The sequence below is a fragment of the Conger conger genome, chromosome 1 (assembly GCF_963514075.1).
Source record: "Conger conger chromosome 1, fConCon1.1, whole genome shotgun sequence".
In the NCBI taxonomy this organism is placed as follows: Eukaryota; Metazoa; Chordata; class Actinopteri; order Anguilliformes; family Congridae; genus Conger; species Conger conger.
This window is the reverse complement of record NC_083760.1, coordinates 68,085,688-68,105,907: the sequence shown is the minus strand read 5'-3', so window position 1 is coordinate 68,105,907 and position 20,220 is coordinate 68,085,688. Positions and strand designations below refer to the sequence as shown.

Genomic DNA, 20,220 nt, shown 5'->3' with positions numbered 1-20,220 from the left:
AAAACACAAGCTATAGGTTTGTCTCCAGCTGTCATCCAAGAATCGCTTGTGTAGGTACCAGCGAATGCACTCTCAGAAATAAAGTGACATTTTTGTTCTTCAAGGATCAAAATTTCCAAATGTACCCTGAAAGTACCGTCATGTTCTCTTTTGGTATAAATGAGTGTTTTCCAAGCAAAAAAAGGTGCAAATTAATTATATATTCCTGGCTAGGTGTACAGCTTTATGTAGGATACCGCCCTATCATAGACTATGATCTGTACCTTTTTGGGCACTTTTCATACCTTTGTTTCTGAGAGTGTGGGTGGAGTGGCCTGTGGCAAACATGCAGAGCCTTCAGAGGGAAAGGGTCTGAAGGTGCTCTCAGCACCTGTACTGTGTATGCGGTGGACTGCAAATTGTGGAGCAAGTGTCAAAACTGCAGAAAATTAATGAGCAGTGTACCATAGACTGTCTCCTGAGGTGTTGCCGTAGCTAGCATCAAAGCTGGCTCCCCTCGCAGATCGAGGGCCCTAATAACCGTGCTCAGGTCCTATCTGTGATGTGTAGCCTGTCTGGGCTTTGTTTTATGACCCAGCAGAGTGCGTGACCCCGCTGCCTAAAGAGCGAGGGAGTTAGTGCGCTGGTCTCGGCTTGTGAATGTCTGCACTTACTGCCGTGCATCTGGTTTGTGTGAAGCGCAAATTATTAGTACTGAACGGGACATTCTGGGCCAAGAATGTCTCTCTTTCCCTCTCTCTGTCTGTCTGTTTTTCTTAATACCGTTGAAATGTTTTTTTTCTTTCTTCCCCAACTGTATCACACAATGATCAGCTTCATCAGGGAGGCAGATGAGAAGTGGACATGTTTTTGTTTTGTCCTCCTTCATTTTGTGTTTGGTCCTTTTACCCCTTTGATGTTGTTTTCTTTCACAAATCGAACCGCTCTTTCCATGGGCCTGATCTGACTAGTGATAGACAGGAAGTTGAATTTGTATATTGCTTCTTCTCAACTGCTTCCCTCCCAGACGTTTCAAGCTTTAAGTGCCTCATATAGAACAGACACGCACCTAAACCGGGGAAATCCTGCATGGGTCCTCTTACACCACATACTCTATGAAAGCCTTGCTGGAACACCACAGGAAGTCAAACCTCTACAGTATTGTCACATGACAGTTTTATTGCTATTTATGAATGGGATTCATTCAGTTTTTGTTCTACTGAAAGTGTCAACTGCGAAGTATGTTGCCAATTATTTTCAAGTGAATGCACAGGTTTGAGCAGAAAATAACATATGAGCAAACATCTGAACCTAAGCCTTTTACCACTTTCCTGCAGGATGATAAGGACCTGGTCCATGAGTTTGTTGTGGCGGAGGGACTGACATGTTTGATAAAGGTGGGAGCTGAGGCCGACCAGAACTACCAGAACTACATCCTTAGAGGTAATGCACTCTGTTTGTCTTACATATAAATCGTTGTTTATTGATTGTTTGACACTTTCTATTAATGTGTGCTTACATCTGTGCTCTGATTACATCTGCACAATTTCAGCCTCACTTTGTCTGTCCTGAGGTTATTCACAGTATAAACAATGTATAATGTTCTTTTGAATATTCATAGATGTAGTCGGGTTACAAATTCCACCTCCACCGTACTTCTGCCTTTGAATAGTGTGCAGAGGCTGGTTGGGTGTTGAACCCAGTGTCTTAAAAGCTGGGCCAATAGATGAGAAGCTTACAGGAATGCATTGTGGGAGAAGAGATATGCATTTAAATTACTCCCAAACAAAGCCTACTAGCCACAATTGCCATCAAATTAGTCTCTGAGGTTACTGATGGATTACTTTCCTGATGGAGTACCATGCCAGGTTATTCAAACTTTCACCGAGGTACTCAAAATAGACTGCATCAATGAAGTAGAAAAGTAGTTAATGTGGTAATATGCAGCCGTTGTAACAGTTAATTCTTTATATGTCCCTTGTCCGCTTTCCGCCTTCCAAGTTCAAAGGTCAGACTTAAAAAGGCACTGGAGAGCCCTGTGTTTTAGCTTCTACCAGAGCCCATAGTGGAGGGTAGATAAGGAAATCCCAGCCTGAAGTTCACCACCATTTCACAGCCTACTGGGAGAGGGCAGGCCACACTCACTAAGAACTTTGGCAGGAAGTTGCAGATCATAAAATTAATTCCACCCTCTCACTTTCCCTCTCTTCCTCTTTTTCTCATGCTCACTGTCTCCCCCAACACAAAGGTGCTTTTGTTACTTTATTGGTGATTAACATCAAGAAAAACACAGTTTGTCATTTATGACTATAGCCTTTTATTTTTATCGTTCAAGTTCAGAGGTGTTGTAAAATGATTTTTAGTGTCTGAATATCTCCAAGTCTTCAAGTCATTTTGGGTTCTACAACCGCACAAACATTTTTACACCTGCTTAATATCAAGTTATCTTCATGTGAATTGACAGGCCTGAATTGGCTTTGTTTGGTGGGCTCTAAAGGAGAGCCACAGTTCATACAAAATATGATGCAATCAAAATACTTTTTTGTACAGGTTTCATACCTGCCAATTAGCTACGGTTATTTGTTCATCATGAAAAACTATCAGATTTCTTTCTCAATGTTTAATTTTCATTTTATGACGACACTTTAATGGAAACAAATGATCATTGATTATTAGTTTAATTCATTGAGAGCTGTTGTTATTGGAAACGTAGGATAGTGAAAGCAGTATAAGCAAATGCTAAAGTTGCATTGTGGTGCCCCCACTGGACAGGGCGAGTCTACAGATTACTGGCTCAGTCTCCCGCCTGTTTTTGTGAAGATGTCTGTGCTGAGACAACCCCCAGCATGATCGTGACCCCTGACCCCAGCCCGTGCTTGTGAATTTTAAAACGTTAAGACGCAGTCACGCAGTAAGAGCAATAAATCTCAAACCCACAAACACACACACACACCAATAAGACAAGGCGCCATGGAACCTGAAGTTTACATAAAAGAGGAGTATCTGTTGTTGGAGAGCCTGAATTATGACATCACTAAATGGCAAATTCCTTTTCTTTTAATACATTGATTAAAAGATCCTATTTCATTCCATAGCTTTGTTGTTTTTGGGATAAATTCACAGGTCATTCGCTATGTACTTCTAAGGCTACAGTATGTACAGTATTTATTCATTTGTTCATTCATTTATTTGTACCCCACCCACTCTGTTTCTTCTCCGACGAGCAACTTCAGCGCACAGCCCTGTCACCATGAGAACAGTGCGTGTTTATATCCCGAATGTCCCTTTAACCTGGTTAACTCTTGGCCTACTTTTGTATGGCCAGCTGTGAAAATGTGGGACTTGGATCCTTTTTCACTGTAATGCTGACACGCGCAAACCCTCCTACACACACACACACACACACACACAGGCACACTCACACACACACACACACACACACACACACACATCCAGACCTACACATATAAACACGGTGTGATGGAACACATGGCACTAGCAGTCTGTGTTTACAGTCAGGGCGCTTGATATAACGCTGATCGCCTCCAACTGATCGCCTCCCAATTCAATAACGGAGGTTCCCCTGACGGGACGCAAGCTCTGGGATCTCGCCCTGCGTCACGAAGCCAAAGAAAACAATGGAAAGAGCATTTCCAAACATAAATCACCGTTTTAATATTCAGCATTGCTTACCCCCACCCTATGGGTTCGCTCCCAAATTCTCACATCAAAGGTCCTCTCCACACTCTAAGCCAAACCCAGAACAGGGTTCGACCAGGAATCCATCTGCCTCCTGTTCAGCTGTCTGTTAAAATCTTCAGGCGAGAAGGCTATTTGCGTAACACAGGTCTTTTGCATTGTCACAATCTAACAAAATATAACGTCATGTTGTGTATCAATCTGAACACTTTCTCTGCAATGCGGATTCATTGTGGTAGTTTTAGGAGCTTTGTAATTGTTTCGGTGTTATGTTTGTGTTTTCTCACTTCCCCCCCCCTCAAGTACCAAGTAGCCTAATCTGCATGTCTTTGTATTGTATATGGACTGATAGTTACTGTATGTTTAATGAGCAGGTTATAGGTTCATAACTCAAATGTCACCATAGACCACCACAGACCTTTTTTTATACATGAAGGAATCATAGGTTATTTTTATCTCTTTGATAGTACGACTATCTTAGTACTATCCAGTGCTGGCCCAGTGTGCACTAGTCAGCAGGAAATGAAGTCATACAAAACTGCAACTGCATAGTGTGCCTCAGTCACCTTGCCCTGTCAGTTGGATGTCGAGTTGAATGGCAGGCGAAGTCAGGCTGATACTGAGCTGCAGATTCAAATCCCTACCTGCTTACAATCATTGTGCCCTTGAGTCATTTGTGGTTGCTGTGGCAGATACCTAGCTATGTTAAGAATAAGGATACTATTTCAAATGCAGGCGATTTGAGAGTGTTTTACATTATTCAGAAACTGAGTAACACAATGACTGGCTTGTAATTATCGAATAGCTTCAGGATACCAATACGAAAGGTTGTACCTAATCTGTACTCTGTGTTCATGACTGCTGTCCTGCGTGCAGGTTCCCTAAGTGCTGCGGTTTCTCTTTCATCTGTTCATTATGGCAGTGGATGCTTGACATTTTGGTTCTCCCATGAGCTGAAAGAGCGGAACTTACAGCAACATGTAAAAGACAATGCAGTCTGTTTGATGCTGTTAGCATAGCTAGCATAGCCTTATTTGGGGCTGCGGTTGAGGTGCACCTTACCTGACGTTATATGAAGCCTACCCATAATGCTTCAATTTGCATGCCATCACTACTCTTTAAAGTTCTCAGAAGATAAATATGCAGTGTGTCATGATGGAATTGTAATACAGTACCCCTTGTGTACAGTTAAATCATTAAAGAAAGTGAATCATTGTGTGGGAAAATTCATATTAGGAAGGCTTTAATGTAATGTGTGACCCATACCAGACTCCTACTATCCCTCTGTCTCTCTACCTCTCTCCCCCACTCTCAATTAAATTCAAAGTGCTTTATTGGTAAGATAGTATCACACTGTGTGTGCCAGAACATAAAAGGTAATCACAACACATCATCATCATCACTGTCATATAAGAATAGAATCCCAGATAAAACTAATATAACAGGATAATGATTAGTAGTGAGAGGAAATAATCACGAGAAGACGACCAGGAAGGAGAAGATGAAGAATGCATTATAACTGCTTTTTAGGCTTTATCACTTGTGTGTCCTGTTGCCAAAAATGCACAGCTCCTTTCCCAAGAGGACCCTTTCTTTTCCCTCAGTACTGGCAATGAAAATGAGAATATTTGAAAAATCTGTTTCTCTCCCTCCTCCTCCCTCTCTCTCTCTCTCTCTTTCTCTCTCTCCCCCTCTATCCTTTCTTTTTCTTTCTTTCCCTGTCCATTGCTGAGAATAGGCATGCTACCGACCTGAGATACCCTGGTTTTAATTACACGCTTGTTACAGTTCAGCTATAAGAGCTATAAGTTAAACCACCTTGACTTCCTCACTGTAGCTGTGCTGTGGGGCCCACAGTGGGAGAGTGACCTGAACACAGATGTGTGTGTCACAAACTACAGTCTTACTCTGTCTCACTGTACCACAGATGTGTGTGTCACAAACTACAGTCTTACTCTGGCTGACTGTACCACAGATGTGTGTGTCATAAACTACAGTCTTACTCTGTCTCACTGTACCACAGATGTGTGTGTCACAAACTACAGTCTTACTCTGTCTGACTGTACCACAGATGTGTGTGTCATAAACTACAGTCTTACTCTGTCTGACTGTATCACAGATGTGTGTCATAAACTACAGTCTTACTGTGTTTGACTGTACAATATATGTGTGTGTCAGAAACTACAGTCTTAATCTGACTGTAACACAGATGTGTGTGTCACAAACTACAGTCTTACTCTGTCGGACTGTACCACAGTTGTGTGTGTCATAAACTGCAGTCTTACTCTGTCTGACTGTATCACATATGTGTATGTGTGTCATCAACTACATACTTACTCTATCTGACTGTATCACAGATGTGTGTCATAAACTAAAGTTTACTCTGTCTGACTGTATCACATATGTGTGTCATGAACTACAGTCTTACTCTGTCTGACTGTATCACAGATGTGTGTCACAAACTACATACTTACTCTATCTGACTGTATCACAGATGTGTGTGTCACAAACTAAAGTCTTGCTCTGTCTGACTGTATCACATATGTGTGTCATGAACTACAGTCTTACTCTGTCTGACTGTATCACAGATGTGTGTCATGAACTACAGTCTTACTCTGTCTGACTGTATCACATATGTGTGTCATGAACTACAGTCTTACTCTGTCTGACTGTATCACAGATGTGTGTGTCATAAACTACAGTCTTTCTCATTACATTACATTATTGGCATTTGGCAGACGCTCTTATCCAGAGCGACGTACAGTTGATTAGACTAAGCAGGAGACAATCCTCCCCTGGAGCAATGCAGGGTTAAGGGCCTTGCTCAAGGCGGATCTTATTGTGGCTACACCGGGATTAGAACCACCAACCTTGCGTGTCCCAGTCATTTACCTTAACCACTACGCTACAGGCCGCCCTCTGAACTGACTGACTGTATCGCAGATGTGTGTGTCATAAACTACAGTCTTACTCTGTCTGACTGTATCAGGCCGCATCAGAAGTTCTTTATCAGCATAGTGGCAGCAGTAAAAACGTGATGAACATAAAGATGTAGGTAGGTGGATGACTGAAGCTCTGTAACACACTCATGTAAGACGAGCAGACTGGTCCCGCATACCTGCTGCAGAACAGGAGCATTACTGTTTGTTATAAACACACTGAAATACACTCAGATGTTCCTGTAGACTGCTCCCAGGCTGCAGAAGTCCACTGTTTTAAGTGGAAGGCCAGGCGTAGCTTGCTTCGCAGTATTGCTGGCGGTCCTGCTTGGAAACAGTGCGTATTGTGCAGTCTGGCTGTCTTATAAGCTGTCTGTCCTGGGGGAGGCCACTGCGGCCCATCGCTGAGTAAACATTTCCATCGCGCCTGACCGGCCTGCTCGCTGTGCGCGTGCGCACGTTCGGCGGGAACCCAGCGCGCACCCCCCGTCTCGCCCGAAGGGGCTTTCCTCGTGTCCCGGATCCTGAGCCCAGTCCCGCCCCGGGTCCAGGTCGGGGGGAATCTCCTGACTAGGCCCTGCCGTTCCCACCCAATAAGACACTGGAGTTATAATGAGATCCAGTGGGATCACGCGCATACTTTCCACTCCATCTTGTGCAGCTCTACCCTGCTCTCCTGGCTCCTGTGAGCAGCCCTTCTCTGGGAGCACGGCTTGCTTTCCCAGTGCTCTCACAGTCGTTTGTCTTGGTTGCCTGCAGGAGTGCTGTAGGTTCGGACAGGGAACTCCTGGCAGGGGAAAGCACTCTCTGTATCTGATTGGGTCACGCTTTGATCATAGCCCTTGTTAAAAGTAAATAATGTAGCTGGGTTAACTGGAAGGTATTTGAGTTGACGACCGGCTCTGGAAAATTTGGGGCCATCGCTGGTCGAGACTAGAGGAATGCGCTTTAATAGAATTAAAGTGAGGTCCAGCCACTTCGCTGATGTCATGCATGTCTCTCAGATGATGTCAGAGTGATCACCTTCTGTTTAATCCTCTAAAGTATGTAGAGTAAGTATGCAGACAGTCGAATATTCTCTGAAAGTTCATTTTCAGTGTAACGGATCCATTTTTAATAATGAAATCTTGCTCTTTCTTACAACATTATTATTGCTGCCTCCATAATGGACTTTGTCCAATAGTGTTGCATCAGTAGATACTACAACCTTAACTTCAACCACGTGCAATTTGGAATTTAAATGTTGTCATTTCTTCTTTTGTTTTTTATTTGTTCATTGTACCTAAAAATGATTATAGATTATAGATTATAGTAATTATTCAGTATTATATCACTAACATCACTAAATTGTTGCGTTATAATATCCTCAAGTGGCTCTCCTGCAGTAAGAATCTGTGAAAAAAGGGGAGAAGAACAGCTGAAATGTTGAGACACCCCGGCTACTTCAGCGCAGACTATCCAGACTAAAATGGCCAGAGTGATGTCAGCCATGCATTGAGAAGAAAGCGTGAGAGCCCCGTAACTGAATACTAAACAGAGTGTGCACAGCAGCCGGAATCCTTTAACATGCATCCTGAGGTTTGTTTGCCCCTCCATTGATGGACGTTTGGGCTTCTCGGGGTCTGTATACATTCCTCCCCCCGCATTGTGAAGGCGGGTCCTCCTTCATTCACCCTAACATGGCAGCCAGACCTCATCTGAGCCCAATTCACGTCCCCCCGCCTGACCTACATTCTGCCAGCCATTAGGTTCTCCTCTACAGGCTCCCGCAAAAGCTTTCCAGACTCCCCAATTCTCTCTCCCCCCTCCTCCCCTCTCCCCTCTCTTCTCTCTGGCACTACCTTGGGTCAATCTTTCAAAGCACTTTTTAAATGACTAACATACAAAATTGATTTATGAAAATAAATGAAACAATGTGACTGTCTCCTTTTATCTTTGTGTCGTTTGTATTCATCTATCATTTATGGGGTTCATTGTTAACATTAATTATTTACCAATGTCATGTCTGAGCCAGAAGGTCTTTAGACATGTAATTTAACCTTGGTGCCCAGGCGTTGTGGTTTCTTATTGTTGTTCCCATTAAAGGAGAACCTTCAACTTTGACCTTGAACGCAGTAACTTATCCAGTCTGTCCATTGGGACCTGCGCTTGTGGTTGACTTTCATTTTTCTGTTTTTTTCCCTCTTTTTGGGGAAAAATTGTGAGCTTTTCGGTATCAGTTGCTTACGTTAAGCCTTTGGAAACGTGTGCTCCTTGCGTGTTTGAGTGAGTCGCTCACTCTTAAAAGGTTTGACCTGCGAAATGTGTGAAAATGACATGTGTCAAAACTAGGTCTCGTATGTGTGTCACAAGAGCACATATCAGAACCACATGGTCCCGCGGAAAGAGGCTCTGTCAGGCATTTCCTCACAGGAGATTAAGAACATAAATGGCCTAATAACTTCTCATAATAATCCATCAGACATGGAGGGCCGGATCTGACCCAGGCATTTCCAGAGGGGGTGTACTTTTCGCCCCCAATCGCCTGATAAAACAAGAGGACCCTTTCATGCACAGCGAAAACATCCACCAAAAGTTCTCCCCAAGCCTTATGATTGACATGACTCCAGAGTGAAAGTGATGTACGGTGCATTATCTTTCCTGTATTTTCCTTCTCCTCCATTCTGTCATCTTCCTCTTTACCTTGCTTTACCTACACGGTTCAGGAAGTCGGACACATATAGTAGTGCCTCTGTTGCTTTGAGTATCAAACCGTTGTGTACTTGGTCACTGTGTTAAGCAAGTTTGCTTAAGTGTTTACTTAAGTAGCCAGTGCACATGTGAATGTGTGGGGTGCACTTGTGCGTATGTGAGGATTCCCTTATTAAACAGCAGGTCAGGGAACATTAGGCAAGAGAGCAGTATGGTTAACACATGGAGGCAGATTAGAAAAGGAACAACAAGGAAAAAAAGTTTTAAATATTTAACAAAGTGAAAGGGGACCTCCCGGCAGACACAGCCGAGCATGTTAGCCACGCGCTATACTGCAGTTGACGAATGGCTGCTGTTAGCCTTGAGCGTGTATGATTTCAGCATATGGCGAGCCAGAGCGGACCCCACTACCGTTCTCCAAAGTGCCGTTACAATTTACTGCAGCTCAGCTTACAGTGTGTTTTATAAGCCTGCATAGTGTCATGCAATTACTGTTCTCCAAAGGCCTGTTTGCGAGGATGGGGAGAGAGCATAAGATAGCATAAGCGTTCTACCTCCCTCTGTTTTTCTTTTCTCTACATATTTTCCTCTTTAAGCCGTATTACATTTCCATTGCATTATATTTTCCATTTAGACACGAACACGAGCTGTCCAGTCATCTTTCAGTGCCTTCTCATAAGCGAACGCGGGCCCTTCCTCGCGCGGTTCCTGTGTCCTGGCCAGCGCGATAGGGCTTATCCTCCTTATCGCTCTGTGCTGACATTAATGTCAGTCTCCTCCACTTCGGCCGTGGGTCAGGCGTCGAGGTCATGACGAGAGACCAAACTGTTCCTTTCATTTCTTGGTAAATGCGTGTCTGGGTCCCTACCGCTGTCGCACCTCCGGCTGTCAACTGAGACCGGTTCCTCCTGAAAGGGAAGATAAAGTTATCTGAAACGGTGGATGCCACCCACCCCCGGCCTGTGTGGCGGCCCCAGTACTTCTGACCTGAGCCTGGTCTCGGTGGCTTTGCTGGAAGTAAACAGGGCTGATTGGATGTGTGCCTGCAGCGCAGCACAGAGGTGACAGATGAGCAGAGTGAAGTACAGAGACAGGGCCGGTGATTTACGATGTGCTGCATTAGAGACCCTCGCAGTAACTGTTTCAGCGATTAGTTCTAGAACCGCCCATTAAATGGTAAATGTCTGCATTTATATAGCACCTTTATTCAAAACACTGTACAATTGATGCTTCTCAATCGCACATTCACACACACACACTCACACACCAACGGCGATTGGCTGCCATGCAAGGCACCAACCAGTTTGCCAGGAGGAATTGGGGGTTAGGTGTTTTGTTCAGGGACACTTCGACACACCCAGGGCGGGATCAACCCTCCGACTGCCAGACGATTGCTCTTACCTCCTGAGCTAATGTTGCCCCGTTAACTAACAAAGCACCGACAGTGACTTCCCAAGACCTGACCGGACATCACAGAGAGTTACATTACATCTTTTTTGGCTGATGCTTTTATCCAAAGCGACTTGCAGTTGTTTAGACTAAGCAGGGGATCTTGCTCAAAGGCCCAACAGCTACATGGCTCTTATCATGGTTACACCAGGGATCGAACCGCCAACCTTAACCAGTCACGTACCTTAAAAATTACACTACAGGCTGCCCCCTATATATGATGATGATATAAAAATCATCATCAGAGAAGATCGAGGCTAAATAATAAACAAATTAGAGGAATGACAGAAAGAAAGAAAATGATGACAAAAACTGCAGTTGTTCAGTATCACCGAAAGTGGACTGATTTTCTGTGTCTCTATCTGGGCTGCTGAACAGCTCCGGTACTGCAGATAAAGTTGAAGCACGAGGCACAGGACCAAAAATGTTATGGCACCTCCGCTCCTGGACAGCTCTGAGAGATCAGTGTAGAACAGTGAGTGCAGGGGGGTTTAATACAAGACCAGTGTGTGCAGGAGGGTTTAATACAGACCAGTGAGTGCAGGGGGGTTTAATACAGACCAGTGAGTGCAGGAGGGTTTAATACAGACCAGTGTGTGCAGGAGGGTTTAATACAGACCAGTGAGTGCAGGGGGTTTAATACAGACCAGAGCCAGATAAGAGCCTGTAAGTTGTATTGTAAAGGATAAAGATTTGGCCTGGGTCCCAAACCCTTCTAAAATAAATGTAACACACTGACAGTTTCAAAGCTTGGCTGACCCACTTTTGCAGTTTTACGTGTGAAACGGGAGAGCGGGTGGATAGAAAACACCCTACTCTATCAGAGATATGAGAGACATCACACTTATACACACAGTCACATATACAGTCAGACATGTACACACACACACACCTTCACACAGTCAAATATAGTCAGACACGTACGCACAGATACACACAAATGTGGTAAATACAGAGATATGCACACATTCAAACACTGTCATTCACAAACTCACACAAACACAAGCATGCTCATACAGGTAGCACATGCACACACACACACACACACACACACATTCCTCCTGATGTTTGTATTGTCATTCCTGCACTGAAAGGTTTCTCACCTCGTTGGCCATGGAAAGACACTTATGGTACATTCCTGGAGGATTACCCTGTAATCGCTGCGGTTTGTGTCTGAAGGCGGGGAGCTTTGAAACGTGAGTCCCAGCGCTAAGGAGCTGGACTGTGCCTCAGGTTTGCTTTCTTATGAACGCTACGGCCGTGTCTTACAGGAGCCACACTGAGCACACGCTCACACGCCAGGCTTCCTCACGCTGTGTTATAACCACTCACACGTTTACACACATCACAAAACATTCAAGCATGAGTCTGCTTTACAGTCATGTTCATGTAATCAGTGAGGACAAGATGGATATTGGAAAGAAGGACCATGTGATTGTCTAGCAGACAGAAGGATGGATAGAAAAACCCTTCACATTTCCAGATTTACACAGATTTACATGGATTCATTTACCTATCAGCCATATACTTCAGTGATGGTGTACTGATGGACATGATGAATGAAAGGACAAATAAAAATAAAAAAACATTAATAAAACAGTCAATTAAACTGTCAACCATATGGATGAGCAGACTGATTTTGTATACAGCAATGTTTATACAACATAATAAATAATACAGAGTGGATATAGTTGTGAAAGAGGGAAATAGAGAAGGTCACTGTCTCATTTCATTTGTAACCAATAGCAGCTTTCAGTTTGAAGTCTTCACCCTGATTGGCTTGCAGTGTGTCTGTGCAGGTAAAGGTGAGAGTAGGTCTATCAGTGTCTTGCTGCTGAAAAAGAGATTGAGGGCTGGGGAGATTACTGTTGTTCTCATGAGTCAGTATTACTGCAATTTCTGCAAACAGCATTTGGACGGTACAGCTGAAACCACAATTATGTTTTTGCCAGAAGAAGCTGTACGCACTCACATGCTCTTCCTATTGTCCTCTCAGTTATTGATGAGAATCTGCTCCAGCATTAGCGAATAGCGGACTGATCCAGGACCAGGCTGCTCAGTACACCACAATCCTTTTTTAGTTTTCTTTCAATAAATACAGATGGACAGTTCATGTGCTTTTGTGAATTGTCTTCTATTTTTACCATTTCTGGAATGGTTTGTATCAGAATTCATGCACTGCGTTATGTACAGAAAATTGTACTCGGTTGAAAAAGTGGTTGGTGCTTTATTACTGTAACCTCAGTACACAGTAACCATGCATTAACATGTACACAGATGACTGTGGGTTGTTGATGTACGTACATATTCTTGACTTGGGCCCATTACCATTGTGCCCAAAATACTTAACCTTACAGCGACATCCAGCTGTGTAAATGAATGATGTGACATACGTATGTATAGTAAGAGCACCTGCCAGGGAAATGGCCTAAATCATAACATCATGCATTTTACTGGTTTAATGACTGTTCCATGCGCATGTCGAGTGACAGTAATGTTCTGGTCACAGGACAAGTAGCCCTGGGCAAGCCTTTGGCAGAGGAAATATACAATGTGAAAGTGGTAATCTATCACTGTGTGTGCTGTTATGTTACTTTCCCTCTCTGTGGGATAATGTGGGTCTCGGTGGCTGTGCGGCTGTGATGGGGGAGGGCAGGGTTGTAATTACTCCTCTAACGACCCTCATTATCTCCCCCCCCCCCCCCCTCGCTCTCGCTGTGCTCTTTATTACACCCCGCTGTTTTTACTGCGGATTCCTGACGGGTCTCTGAGGCAGGTACGTAGGTGTGCGGCTCCCGTGAAGAGACGCCGCACGCACACGTGATTGAGTGGGGCGCAACGAGACACACGCTCACGCTGAGTAAATATTATCCAGCTGTCGCACGTGATTGAGCGGGGACAGCGGTAGAGAGAGGAGGGGGGGGTGGGCGTTTTGCGGTAGGCAAAACGTTGGTCACTTTCTTCACCATTCCATGGCAGGACTTGTATAAGGGCTGAGAGCCTCTACCCAGCAGATCTAAATCTGGGTCTGTTCATGTCTACAGGCTCTGAATACCTGTGGTTTTCCACCTCTACGTTCTTATTGCAGCCCTTCTTTTGCTTTGTCCTCTCTTGCTTTGTCTGAAGACTTGTAATAATGGAGCTTCTGAGACTGAAGTGCAGTGCTTCTGTCTGACACAAAGGGTAATTATGGGTAATTAAATGTACTTTATATGAATAAAGAACATTAATTTGCATCAAACAATACATTTAGAAAAGAATCCAGAAGGATTCTGCTGTGATTTATAGATATTACCCTATTAAGCTTTTACCAGCTACAGCTTTGGACTGAAAACATCTCTCTTTCTATCTGTCAGTGGTATGGAGGGTAAAATGTGTTATTTCTAGAACATGAGTAGATAAAACAAACATTATTTAACTTTCACTCCTATGGGTCATTCCAAAGCTGTGATATCAACTAGTAGTTTTTCTCTTTCGCTGTCATTTCAGCTTGGTCTTTCACCTGCCATTAAAATTCCTTACTGAAGCATTCAGCCTTGCATTCAGATGTTACAGGCGTCGATACATCTACCTTACCTCATTAACCTAAATTGCCCGTCTCTTGGCAGCTATATCTTCCCCGAAGGCACAGTGAGGGATGTGGTCCCTCCTTTTGTCTCTGTCAGGAGTTAATCATGTTTAGGTAAAATACACACTGATGTGGTGGGCTTTGATATGATCCCCGGTCTGCGGGCGGGGGGGCTCTGATGTTTCCATGGAGCGCTCGGAATGCTTCGGCTGACATGTTTTTAATAATTATCCCTGATTGATAGGAGAGCCCCAGCAGCCTTTCCCACATGTCCTCACACAGCACCTGGAAACGCTGGAAATGTTGGTCTATCGGGGGGCAACAGTAGGTAAGAGCAGACTTTGGCAGTCGGAAGGTCGCCGGTTCGATCCCCGCCCTGGGTGTGTCGAAGTGTCCCTTGAGTGAGACACCTAACCCCCAATTGCTCCCGACGAGCTGATTGGTACCTTGCATGGCAGCCTATCGCCGTTGGTGTGCACATGAGTAAATGTGTGAATGAAAGGCCTCAGATTTATTCAAAGATAAAGAGCTTTGGATAAAAGTGCTATATAAATGCAGCCCATTTACCATTACCCTCATGCTCAAGAAAGAAGCCTGCCTTCGCAACCACACCCAGCCTGGATGGAGACCTACGCAACCAGTCCTGGACTGCTTCTCTGTGGACATGGAAGCTGGCAAAAGACACGGTCTGTAAGGCCTACAGGAGATAAGAGACTGCTTCAAGCTAAAGATCCAAGAGGAGCATGTCACAATGCCAGTCAGGGCAAGGTGCATTCTTTCCTTTTGCATCAACACAATGGATTGGCTTCATATGCTCTTACGTTCAGTACAGCTTATTCTGGTTACATTATAAAGACTCTGGTTGAACCCAGTGCATTTCTCAAACGTGCAAAAACAGTGCCTTAGCTGGCTTTTGAACCCACAGCCTCCTGGTGATGAGCGCACTCCTAACATTAATTATATAAGAAGCAGTGTTGAGCAACATTTCCCATTAAGCACCCTGAGGGTAGTCCCAGCAGTGTGATATGACCACAGCAGGCTGTCAAAGAGCTCAAAATCCCTTCTGTGACCCTGTCATTTTTTCATTTCCTAAGTAAACTGTATCCAAGCCTGAGGGACTCGTTGGCTCAGAGCTTAGCCCATTTTACGTTGCATGAAGGCAGCTAAATCACTCGTGTTTTCTAAAAAGACACATTAAAACTTATCAAGAGGGGTCTGAGTGAGAGTTCTGTTCAAAAGCAGTCATTTGTTATTCTTTCAGCTTTCTGAGATTGGCGTCTTCCATTATCTCAGCCTGCACGTATTGTGCATGGATAAACTTTCTCTGATCATCCATCACTTTGCTGTCAAGGAAACAAAAACGTATTCCACGCCCCATTGCTTGAATGTTTTGTTTCCTAATTCTGCTGTCACAGTTGTCTAATGATAACAACTCATTAATTTGGGAGAGTCTCCAGACAGGACGTCCAAATGAAAGGGAGGCCTTTCAGTTCCTGCCCCCAAGAAGGGATATTCTGTGCTGTATAACAGCATGACTCATTCATTAACATTCAGCAAAGATGCTGGTTTAATATGTAATAGCAGCCACTTCAAGGGGGTTTAAATGTCAAAAGACTGCTTGACAGATTATTGAGTAAAAAGGAACCACAGACATTTCCTGAGGGCGTTTTCTGAGAAACTGGTTTGTGTTGCCATATACAGTACCTGCACGCGTATCGTTTATTGCTGTTCAGAGCATGGAAATATCCAGAATATGGATTGTTACATGTAATAATATGATGTGATTCATGCGCAAACTGCAGGAGGTGGGACAATATTAGATTGCAGAACATTAAGAATTGCAGCTCTGGTTTATGTGGATCCAAAAAAGTGAAATTATTTGTGAGAACCTGGCGCATTTTTGATATTGCGACTTTAATGGGCTTAAAGTTGGCAGGCTGGAGGCTGGCGGAGGCTCAGAAACACACACTGGGTACTGAACTGCAGGTTCAGTGCTTCATCTGCCAGTGAAGTGTGGAGAGAAATAATGGAGAAAAATGCTGCGTGTGAGATAACAGCCACAGTGTATGGCTGTTACACCATGGTAGGGTGTTTTCCTTCCATCTTTAATGTGTCCCTGGGAGATTTTACTTTAGCCTAGCATCTGAGGAAGAGTAATACTCGCAGCTGCAATCAGTTTAAACAGTACATTGTAGGGGAGAACAAGTGTCTCCATTTGTTTGTTACTTTATATGAAAGATATGCCTCTGTGCAATCATTACTGTAACATGGTTGTTAGTTCAAATAAATCTGTTTGAATTTCTTTGGAGCAAATGGCTCACATGGTGATCATTTCCGGGGTCCTTTCGTAAGGTTGAAGGCATATGGTAGTCACAGCCATGTTACAGGGTTAACCAGTCACTTCGACGCAGATAAACTGTGGTCATGTTCTTGTAATGATGAATCCCTCCCTTGATAATAGGGAGCAGTTGTACTTGTAGAGGCCCTTGGCTTATTATGGTAATGTTGCGTACCACTCTTTTTGAGTCAGACACTGCTCATCTGTGGTGTGAACTCATCACACTTTATGGGGGTTTAGGGTTAGTGTTAGGGTTAAGGTTCCAGTGTCACTGGGGTGTAAGATTTAACAGGGAGAAAAATAAAGCGTGCCCACCCACTATTTCCCCTGTATTCTGATTCGGTGCCATTTCATAAGCAGCGACCTCGGTGATGTTATGATTGTACCTCGGTAGAGAGTGGGAGAGGGAGTCGGGGAGAGAGAGTGGGAGAGAGAGAGTGGGAGAGAGAGGGAGAGAGAGTGGGAGAGAGAGATAGGAAGGGAGAGAGTAGAGGGAGAGAGAGTGTGAGAGAGAGTAGAGGGAGAGAGAGAGTGGGAGAGAGAGTAGAGGGAGAGAGAGAGAGTGGGATACAGAGATAATCAGTTGGTGTGAAAAGGAGGGAGCATGTGGATTGATAATTGATATGTCTCGGAAAGAGGTAAAAAGGGGGATAGAGAAATTTGTGTCACAAATAAAAATTCATCCAGATTCTGTCCAGACATGTTGCTAATATACTTCCTCTCTTCATTTTGACCTTGTATTTTTGGTGTTCTGTCCTCCAGAACAGAAGCCCTACCTTGCTCTTGCCCTTGCCCTCCTGCAGAGATCCTGCTGGGACCTCCCGGACTGCCATTATTACCTTATTTATGTATCCTGTTACAGTTGGAAGTCATGCCAGAGTCTCAGAGCCTGGCTGGTCACATATTTCCCCCAGTTCAGCTGGGTCTGCTGGGTTAAGAAAAGACAGGGGGAGGTGATCTTTATTTCCTTGGCTGTCATTCATTTTACTCTCAGTTCAGATGTGTGTTCTGTGTTCATCCCTTCTCTGTCCTTTTTTGTGTTTGGTCAGTTTTTACCCATTCGTGAACTCATACATAGAACATCATTTATCCTGATCAATAAGCCCCTGTACACTGTTTGTGTGAATGTGTGTGTGTGTGTGTGTGTGTATGTGTGTATGTGTGTGTGTCTGTGTGTATGTGTATGTGTGTGTGTGTCTGTGTGTGTGTATGTGTGTGTGTGTCTGTGTGTGTTTGTGTGTGTATGTGTATGTGTGTGTCTGTGTCTGTGTGTGTGTGTCTGTGTGTGTGTATATGTGTGTGTGTGTGTGTCTGTGTCTGTGTTTGTTTGTGTGTGTGTGTGCGTGTGTGTGTGTCTGTGTGTGTTTGTGTGTGTGTGTGTGTGTGTGTGTGTGACGTTGTGTGTTCATCTTCCATCTTGGGGACATAAAATGAAGGGGTGATTGGGGGTTTGGGCACATAGTCGGTGTATCATAGTGGGTTAAAAGCTTCTCTCCTTTTCTCAAGACTACCTCTAAACTTGAGAGTCATGTGTTTCTGTAAAAGCCATATATTAGACTATGAGTCACAAGTTATTCTTGTATAGTAAGTGATAATAGGCAATTACCTGGTTTGGTTTTAATTGTTTTGCACATTGATGTAAAAAATAATGGCTATATATACAGTCTAGCCAGGACAATAAATCTGTTCTGGCTGTGTCCAAAATGCTGTCTGAGAAAGCCACACATTGTAAATCAAAGCTCCGCGTTTAGGTATGCCAGCGAGGTTGGAGTGCAATAGCAAGACTGGAGCACAATCCAAGGCCAACCCAACAGATCCGTAATGATGTCGGAACATTTCAGTCTGCCATTGTGTGAATGTGTTTACATGTGGGGTTCATGAGGTGACTGTATGATCTGTGTAGGGGATGTAGAGACATTCACAGGTAAGCCACTAGCATTGAAAAGGCTGTGGAGCGCAAATATTCCAGGAATTTAATGCCGTGCAGCATAATGTATACAAAGTATGCGCGTGCGTGCGTACGTGTGTGGTTGTGGGTTACTGTGTGGTATGTGTGTTTGTCTGTCTGCGTGTGCACATGAAGGACCTGTGTGTGTGTGTGTGTGTTTGTGTTTGTGTTTGTGTGTGTGTGTGTGTGTGTGTGTGTGTGTGTGTGTGCATGTCTATGCGTGTGCCCATCTTTTGTGGCTCTCCACTGTGGTGTAGTACCTCAGCAGGATCACATAACATCAGACCATGTACAGTGAAACAGTGCCACCCCTTGGAACCCCCCTGCATTACATCCACAACATACCGTATGTCATACGGAAACCTTCCACACATACTACAGGCTGAACTCTGGGCTGGGCTGCAGTACCCCTCCCCAAGAGTAACCCACTTCTCCCAAACCTCATTTTGCATCTGACACAACTGAGAGGATCCCTTCTTTGCAGGAGTTATTAAACAAAAATATGGATAATAATAGCTTGGCCAATCACAACAGTACAGTTTACTTTCATAAGGCCGAAATGCTGGATGATTCAGAAAAGGAAAATAGACAATTACACCCCCAGCAGACCCTTCATTTGGAATAAGGCAACATCCCTGATAGCGTACACTCTTCCGCAAGGTCAGGCCATCTCATGCGGTTGTGTTTGTGTTTGCCGGTCTTCTCGCTGGCTTGACCCCTGCTCTGCACAGCTCACTGGTAATATACCCAGGGTGGGAAAGAGCCCATCAGCAGTACTGCAGGACAGGGCCTGTTCTCATCACCAGGAATAAGATACTGTCCTTGATGCTACAGTATGTGATTACCCTGATTAAATGTTGATATAGGAACCTAAACACCAAAGTACCATAACTATAATGGGATCTCTCTCTCTCTCTCTCTCTCTCTCTCTCTCTCTGTCTCTCTGTCTTGCTCTATCCATCTCTGTTTTGATGATTGTTCTGATAATTTGTATAATAGCAAGGTTGGCTAATAACAGTGAACATACCTATACAGTGTAGGGAGGATAAAAAGGAGGGAAAGCTTTGAAAGTCATGAACATGGAAGTGTTGTAACTCATACACTTAGCAAGGAGCCTGAAAGTTCTGTAATAGAGCCAGTTTGAGATTCGATCAACATTTGTCCTTGACTTTATAATTCAAAGCAAGACTCCAATTTTAGACTACAATAGGACTTTAATTTATGGGACCTGAACATGAACGTGTTACTGTCACAGCAATGCCTGATAGCACTGCCTCACTGTATATCGGCTGCAGTGCATACAGTGTGTCTCTGTCCCTGTCTCTCCCTCTCCCACCACCTCTGAGAATGTGGGGACATCTGCAGGCACCGTGAGGCAGCTGGAGCTCATTGCAGTTGAAACAAAGACAACACAGTTTGTTGGGATCTGGTTACCATTGTGTTCTTGTGAAGGGGGATCCTCTGCCTACATGTTTTGATTAAATGATCATTAATCCACATCTGGATCACAGCCGAAAGGGTTTGGGACCTGGTTTATTTTCTGGCCTTTGTGGCCATATGTGGCTGTGGCAGCCATTTCCCTAAATAACGCTCAGCCACAATGAGCTGA

The 20,220-nt window shown here is 44.1% G+C and overlaps 1 protein-coding gene across 3 annotated transcripts in view; it reads left to right on the top strand.

Annotated features, from left to right (window-relative positions):
• fhod3b (formin homology 2 domain containing 3b) overlaps positions 1-20,220 on the top strand; it is a 166,599-nt gene that overhangs the window by 90,970 nt on the left and 55,409 nt on the right. For all 3 annotated transcript variants that reach the window (XM_061245151.1, XM_061245143.1, XM_061245132.1), the window contains exon 5: positions 1,317-1,422. In XM_061245151.1, the coding sequence (XP_061101135.1) occupies positions 1,317-1,422 (106 nt within the window). The remainder of the gene's footprint in view (positions 1-1,316; positions 1,423-20,220) is intronic.